This window comes from Equus caballus, chromosome 17, assembly GCF_041296265.1.
Source record: "Equus caballus isolate H_3958 breed thoroughbred chromosome 17, TB-T2T, whole genome shotgun sequence".
Classification (NCBI taxonomy): Eukaryota; Metazoa; Chordata; class Mammalia; order Perissodactyla; family Equidae; genus Equus; species Equus caballus.
This window is the reverse complement of record NC_091700.1, coordinates 97,737,003-97,744,917: the sequence shown is the minus strand read 5'-3', so window position 1 is coordinate 97,744,917 and position 7,915 is coordinate 97,737,003. Positions and strand designations below refer to the sequence as shown.

General features: G+C 64.6%; 1 protein-coding gene across 2 annotated transcripts in view; it reads left to right on the top strand.

The window, feature by feature from the left end:
- Positions 1-1,375: 1,375 nt before the first annotated feature.
- IRS2 (insulin receptor substrate 2) overlaps positions 1,376-7,915 on the top strand; it is a 30,887-nt gene continuing 24,347 nt past the window's right edge. The window contains exon 1 of one of the 2 annotated variants that reach the window (XM_023621823.2): positions 1,376-5,525. In XM_023621823.2, the coding sequence (XP_023477591.2) occupies positions 1,505-5,525 (4,021 nt within the window). In that variant the 5' untranslated portion in view covers positions 1,376-1,504. The remainder of the gene's footprint in view (positions 5,526-7,915) is intronic. The other variant, XM_023621824.2, reaches the window with a different exon arrangement.

The window sequence follows — 7,915 nt, the reverse complement described above, 5'->3', positions numbered from 1 at the left end:
CTATTACATCCCAAACAGACATTTCAACTTCCTGAGAACCTGACAAGTGAATGGCGCTGATGACGCCCCGGAAAGAGCCCACGACCCGGCTGCGGGGGAAGGGCGCCCCCGAGCGGGTAGGACCCCGGGAGCCACCCTCGGCCAGCGAGGCCGGACTGGGGGCGCCGCGCCCGCGTCCCTCCTGCACCCCGGCTCTCCTTCCAGGAAGGGGCGCGAAGCTGCTATCGATCCAGAGCTCACCGGTGACTAATGTGATGCTCGTAAACAAGCCAAGGGCCGGGCACCCGGGAACCACCCAAGCGCAAACCCGCCGCGGGGAGCGGGTGCGCGCCCACCCCGAGTTTGGGCGCCTGATCGGCTCGCCTAAGTGTGTGTGTTGAGGGGCGGGGGTTACCAGAGGGCAGCCAAGTTCATTGCCCCTTCTTGTCCCCCGCGAGTGGGGCGGCGGCGGGGCTTTGCGAAACCCGAGGGAGGTGCTGCCGCCCCCTTTCCCGCGCCTACCCCGGGCGGGCGGCCTCGGCCCTTGATCTCCGCCAGCCTCCGCCCCCTGCAGTGTCCCCTCTCCGAGACCCCTCCCTGGCGGAAGCTCCGAGCCTAATTAATTGAGTCAAAGGCGGGAGGAAAGGGCCCTCCGGACCGCGGCCGGCCCCCGCCCCTCCTGCGCGCCCCTTTTCCCGCCCTGGGTGGCATCTCCTCCGCCGGCATCCACAACGAGCCTCTGATTAATGAGGCTCGGGCCGGCCCCCACCCCGCCCGGGCCCCGGCCTCCGCAGGAGGGGGAGGGGACGGCGGGAAACGCGGCCCGGGGAGAAAGGGGGGCGGGGCGGGGGCGCGCGGCCCGCCCCCCCGCGCCCCGCGCCCATTGGCCACGCGCGCCGTCCGTCGGGGGGCGCGGCGCCAATACGGGCGGCGGGGCGGGGCGGTCGCGCCGTGTGTGCCTGCGTAACGCCGAGTCACATGTTGTTTTGCTCTTCTTAGTTCAGTCACTCGGTGCGCGATGTGTTACTCACTGTGCGGCGGGGACCGCGACGAGCCCGGGTCGCCGTTGGCAGCAGCACCAGAAGCAGGAACCCCGGCGGCGGCGCAGACCCCGAGTGCCCGGGCGTACCCCGGCACCCCAGAGCGCGGCGCGGCGGCGGGACCGGTGCGGCCGCGCGCGCCTTAAGCTCGGCCCCGCGGCTCGGGGACCCTGACTCTCGGCCCAGCCTGCGAGTCCCCAGGCGCCGCCCGAGAGCCCGGGAGGCAGCGGCCGAGGGGAGCCGGGCCAGGGGGCGGCCACCGCCCGCGCCGGGCATCCTCTGGGGCCCCGGAGCGCGGAGGGCGCTGCGCCACCGCGCAGTGCCGGCCCCCGCGGGCCTCCCCGAGCCTTCCCCACCTCCTGGGCCCGAGGGACGCGCGCTCCGGCGGGCGAGCAGGGGGGAGGGAGCCGCCCCCGCCCGCGCCCCCTCCGCTCCCCCCCAGCCCCGCCACGCCGGGCCGGGTGGCGCGGCCCGAAGCGCCCGCGATGGCGAGCCCGCCGCTGCACGGGCCCCCCGGGCCAGCGGGCGGCGACGGCCCCAACCTCAACAACAACAACAACAACAACAACCACAGCGTGCGCAAGTGCGGCTACCTGCGCAAGCAAAAGCACGGCCACAAGCGCTTCTTCGTGCTGCGCGGGCCCGGCGCGGGCGGCGACGAGGCGACGGCGACAGCGGGCGGGGGGCCGGCGCCGCAGCCGCCGCGGCTCGAGTACTACGAGAGCGAGAAGAAGTGGCGGAGCAAGGCGGGCGCCCCGAAGCGGGTCATCGCGCTCGACTGCTGCCTGAACATCAACAAGCGCGCCGACGCCAAACACAAGTACCTGATCGCCCTCTACACCAAGGACGAGTACTTCGCCGTGGCGGCCGAGAACGAGCAGGAGCAGGAGGGCTGGTACCGCGCGCTCACCGACCTGGTCAGCGAGGGCCGCGCGGGCGCCGGCGACGCGCCCCCCGCCGCCGCCACCGCCGCGTCCTGCAGCGCCTCCCTGCCCGGCGCCCTGGGCGGCTCGGCCGGCGCCGCCGCGGCCGATGACAGCTACGGGCTGGTGGCGCCCGCCACGGCCGCCTACCGCGAGGTGTGGCAGGTGAACCTCAAGCCCAAGGGCTTGGGCCAGAGCAAGAACCTGACGGGCGTGTACCGCCTGTGCCTGTCGGCGCGCACCATCGGCTTCGTGAAGCTCAACTGCGAGCAGCCGTCGGTGACGCTGCAGCTCATGAACATCCGCCGCTGCGGCCACTCGGACAGCTTCTTCTTCATCGAGGTGGGCCGCTCGGCCGTCACGGGCCCCGGCGAGCTGTGGATGCAGGCCGACGACTCGGTGGTGGCGCAGAACATCCACGAGACCATCCTGGAGGCCATGAAGGCGCTCAAGGAGCTCTTCGAGTTCCGGCCGCGCAGCAAGAGCCAGTCGTCGGGCTCGTCGGCCACGCACCCCATCAGCGTCCCCGGAGCGCGCCGCCACCACCACCTGGTCAACCTGCCCCCCAGCCAGACGGGCCTGGTGCGCCGCTCGCGCACCGACAGCCTGGCCGCCACCCCGCCGGCCGCCAAGTGCAGTTCCTGTCGGGTGCGCACAGCCAGCGAGGGCGACGGCGGCGCGGCGGCGGGGACCGGGGCGGCGGGCGGCAGGCCCGTGTCGGTGTCGGGGAGCCCCCTGAGCCCCGGGCCGGTGCGCGCGCCGCTGAGCCGCTCGCACACCCTGAGCGGCGGCTGCGGCGGCCGCGCGGGCAAGGTGACGCTGGCGCCGGCAGGGGGCGCCCTGCAACACAGCCGCTCCATGTCCATGCCCGTGGCGCACTCGCCCCCGGCCGCCACCAGCCCCGGCAGCCTGTCGTCCAGCAGCGGGCACGGCTCGGGCTCCTACCCGCCGCCTCCGGGCCCGCACCCGCACCTGCAGCACCCCCTGCATCTCCCCGCGGGCCAGAGACCCTCCAGCGGCAGCGCCTCGGCCTCGGGCTCCCCCAGCGACCCCGGCTTCATGTCCCTGGACGAGTACGGCTCCAGCCCTGGGGACCTGAGAGCCTTCTGCAGCCACCGGAGCAACACGCCGGAGTCCATCGCCGAGACCCCCCCGGCCAGGGACGGCAGCGGGGGGGAGCTGTACGGGTACATGACCATGGACAGGCCCCTGAGCCACTGTGGCCGTCCCTACCGCCGCGTCTCAGGGGACGGGGCCCAGGACTTGGACAGAGGGCTGAGGAAGAGGACTTACTCCCTGACGACACCTGCTCGGCAGCGGCCGGTGCCCCAGCCCTCCTCCGCGTCCCTGGATGAATACACCCTTATGCGGGCCACCTTCTCCGGCAGCTCCGGCCGACTCTGCCCGTCCTGCCCCGCGTCCTCTCCCAAAGTGGCTTACCACCCCTATCCCGAGGACTACGGCGACATCGAAATTGGGTCCCATAGGAGCTCCAGCAGTAACCTGGGCACGGACGATGGCTACATGCCCATGACCCCTGGCGTGGCTCTCATGGGGGGTGGCAGTGGTAGCTGCAGGAGTGACGACTACATGCCCATGAGCCCCACCAGCGTGTCTGCCCCCAAGCAAATCCTGCAGCCTCGCGCTGCCGCCGCCGCCTTGCCCCCCACGGGAGCTGCGGCGCCTGCGCCCGCCTCCGCGGCCGGCAGGGCCTTTCCAGTGAACGGTGGCAGCTACAAGGCCAGCTCCCCGGCCGAGAGCTCCCCCGAGGACAGTGGGTACATGCGCATGTGGTGTGGCTCCAAGCTGTCCATGGAGAACGCCGACAGCAAGCTGCTTCCCAACGGGGACTACCTCAACATGTCCCCCAGCGACGCGGGCCCCTCGGGGACCCCGCCCGACTTCTTCTCCGCAGCCTTGCACAACAGCGGGGAGACGCTCAGGGGCGTCCCTGGCTACTGCTACAGCTCCCTGCCTCGCTCCTACAAGGCTCCCTACACCTGCGATGGGGACCACGACCAGTACGTGCTCATGAGCTCCCCCGTGGGGCGCATCCTGGAAGAGGAGCGACTGGAGCCGCAGGCCAGCCCGGGGACCACGCCGTCGGCCAGCGCCTTCGCCACCGGGGCCGGTGGGGGCGGCCACACGCAGCCTCCTCACCCAGTAGTGCCTTCGCCCGGGAGGCCGAGTGGCGGCGGCAGTGGCCGCCCGGAGGGCTTCCTGAACCAGCGCTGCCGGGCAGTGCGGCCCACGCGCCTGTCCCTGGAGGGCCTTCCGACCCTGCCCAGCATGCACGAGTACCCTCTGCCGCCCGAGCCCAAGAGCCCCGGCGAGTACATCAACATCGACTTCGGCGAGTCAGGAGCGCGCCTGTCGCCGCCGGCCCCTCCGCTGCTCGCCTCGGCGGCCTCGTCCTCCTCGCTGCTGTCCGCCAGCAGCCCAGCCTCATCCCTGGGCTCGGGCACCCCGGGCACGAGCAGCGACAGCCGGCAGCGCTCCCCGCTCTCCGACTACATGAACCTCGACTTCAGCTCGCCCAAGTCTCCCAAGCCGGGTACCCAGAGCGGGGACCCTGTGGGCTCCTTGGATGCCCTCCTGTCCCCCGAGGCCTCGTCCCCGTACCCACCGCTGCCCCCGCGCCCTGTCGCCCCCTCCTCCTCCCTGCAGCCGCTGGCCCCCCCTCCGCCACCCCCAGGGGAGCTGTACCGCCTGCCTCCAGCATCCACCTCCCAGGGCCCCGGCGCCGCCTCCTCTTCGTCCTCGGAGACTGGGGACAATGGTGACTACACCGAGATGGCCTTTGGCGTGGCTGCCACCCCGCCACAACCCATCGCGGCCCCCCCCAAGCCAGAAGGTGCCCGCGTGACCAGCCCCACGTCCGGCGTGAAGAGGCTGAGTCTCATGGATCAGGTGTCGGGGGTCGAGGCCTTCCTTCAGGCCAGCCAGCCCCCAGACCCGCACCGAGGGGCCAAGGTCATCCGCGCAGACCCGCAGGGGGGCCGCCGCCGCCACAGCTCCGAGACCTTCTCCTCGACCACCACTGTGACCCCCGTGTCCCCGTCTTTCGCCCACAACCCGAAGCGCCATAACTCGGCCTCTGTGGAAAACGTTTCTCTCAGGAAAAGCAGCGAAGGGGGCGGCGGCAGCATCCTCGGTGGGGGAGATGAGCCCCCTGCGTCCCCCCGCCAGTTGCAGCCACCGGTCCCCCAGCAGGCGCGGCCGTGGACACCGAGTCAGCCTGGTGGCTTGGTTGGCTGCCCCGGCGGCACTGGCTCTCCAATGCGCAGGGAGACCTCTGCCGGCTTCCAGAACGGCCTCAACTACATCGCCATCGACGTGAGGGACGAGCCGCCCCCGCAGCAGCACCCGCAGCAGCACCCGCAGCATCCACAGCATCCGCAGCCGGGAGACAAAAGCGCCTGGGGCCGGACCCGGAGCCTTGGGGGTCTCATCAGCGCCGTGGGGGGCAGCAGCACGGGCGGGGTGTGTGGGGGGCCGGGCCCTGGTGCCCTGCCATCCGCCAACACCTATGCCAGCATTGACTTCTTGTCGCATCACCTGAAGGAGGCCACGGTTGTGAAAGGTGAGGCCCTTGGGGCTTGGGCGGGTGGGAGGAAGCGTGGGAAAGTGGGTGAGCGTCTGTGGATTCACTCCTTTTCCTTTCTCTGGTACCTTGCTCTAAATGCCAAAATATTGGCCCAAGCTTCTTGTTTTGTTTTACTTTTGGCTCCCGTCTCCTCCTGGTTCCCCAAAGACCTTGCCAGGAGCAATCAAGTCGTCTTTGAGTTGAACGTGAAGCTTCCGACTGGAGCGACTTTGATTTGTTTTTTTCGGCCCAACCCCTTTCTTCTTTCCCACAGTCTTTCTCCCCCTGGTTAACACTGGACGTGCTCCGCGGGTCAGCCACCCCAAGGAGGCAGCAGCCAGGGCTGCTTGCTCGGAGAGGTGGGAACTTCTGCCGGGGAGGGACCTCAGGTTCTGACTGCTCTGGGCTGCAGCCTTCACCTTTTTCTTTGTTTTCCTGAGCTGGGCCCCAGCTGATTCTTGCTAAGCCTCAAAGTTTATAAAAACAAGCCCGAAAATAGTTTAGGAAATGAGCATCCATTTTGGCTAAAAGGGAACGGTTAACCATTTACCGTTTACCCATAAGCTGTCGGAGCTTTCCCATCAGAGAGGTTCTTTTTGTCTTAAGGGGCAGAGAGGGTAACACTGCTTAAACACAGCTCTGAAGCAGTGGTTCTCAAACTTGAGCGTCACTGGGAGTCACCGGGGGAGTGTGCTGAGGCCTTGATCGCTGGCCTGTGTGAAGCCCCAGATTCTGAAAGAGTAGGTCTGGGCTCTGGCCCAGAATATACCTTCCTAAGGTATTTCCAGATTGTGCTGATGCTGCTGGCTGGGGGGCCCATCCTCTGAGAACTCTACCCTAGCTTAGACTCACCAGAGGAGGTTTGAGAAATTACCTATTGGCCCTCACCCCAGACACATTCAAACAGAGCATGCGGTGGGCAGAGCCCAGGCAGCAGCGTGTTTCCGTTGCCCAGGTGATGTTAATGTGCAGCCAGAATTTAGAATCAGTGATTTAGGGAAAACAAGGGCAAGACGACAACACAGATCTTTGGAAGAACAATTAGATGGGATGGTGTCCTGCATTGTTCCTCCCCCTTCTCATCAAATATCCCTGAGGAGAGAGAGATGTGCTTGCTTTGCAGCTGGCGGCGCGTTCTGGCTGTCTCAAACTTTGAATGATGAAGGGGGGGGGGGCGCGGCGAGAGGTGTAAGGGAGGTGGATGTTGAGGAGAGCTGCTTTAATTTGGTCAATGTTTCTGTGCGGGGCTACTGGTCAGGTAGAGGTTCTGGGAACCACAAAGCACACAGCAGTGAAGAGTGTTATTTGGATGCTATCCTAGATGCTGGCCGAAGGTCAGCAGTCCGCAAGGCTCACAAGGTGATGATGATGGAGGTGGCTTGGAGATCCATATACCTTTTGTTCTTAAAGCAAACACCCATTTCATGCCATCTAAATCCAGCATATGTTTGATAGTATCCATGAGATTTAAAATTATAGCTGTAGGGTAAATACCCTGTTATTCTTATATAATAGAAGAAAAGCTATTTGCTTTTTTTATTAAAACCATATAAAACCATTTCATAAAAGATGAAAATAGCCACAGATTTATCAGAAATATGGGGCTTCAGCATCTATTTAAATCAGTTGGAAGTTGTCAGAATGTGTCCCATAAACGATGACTCGGCTGAAGGTCTCTTTCTTGGAGTTACCTTAAGCCCCACTGGTATGTCCGAAAAACTGCTAGTGTGTCAGAGAGTTGAAGGATTAGCTGCCATCCAAGACACAGACCATATCAGCACCCCAGCATAACTGGAATGGAGTGGGGGGAAAATACATACACAGACAAATGTATTTGGTATGCCCAAATGGGTGTATGTCATCGTGAACATGAAAGTACCTTTTGTTGAAATCTGATTCTAATCAGAAGAACAGCCTGAGAACATAACACCTTTTACTGCTTTTGGTGGAGTAGGAGGTGGAAACCTGGACTGGATCGAGGAGGGTGCCAGGAGTGGGTTCTCCCAGTAACGGGGAGTGAGGTGGAGCTTGCGCCTGCAGGCCTAAAGGGATTCAAGGCCTCTCTGATAAAGTCGATACATTCAGAAACGTGATTCATGTGTGCTTAATGCTCTTCTCAGTCTAGGGAAAATGTTAAACTGCAGGAGATAAGTTCAGTTAGAGACCTCATAGCTTGTTTTTTTTAAGATTTCCCACCAGTGTAAAATTCCTTTCGACCTATAGGATCTGGGATTCTGAAATCAGAACAGCGGTTTGTATGTCCCGTGGTGGCTGAACAAAGATGAGAGACTGTTTTGGGTTGTTGTTTTCCAAAGTCCATGTGGGCATTATGGTAAACATCCTTTTAAGAAGGAAAACGGCTATTTTTAAGCAAAATAGATAACTGC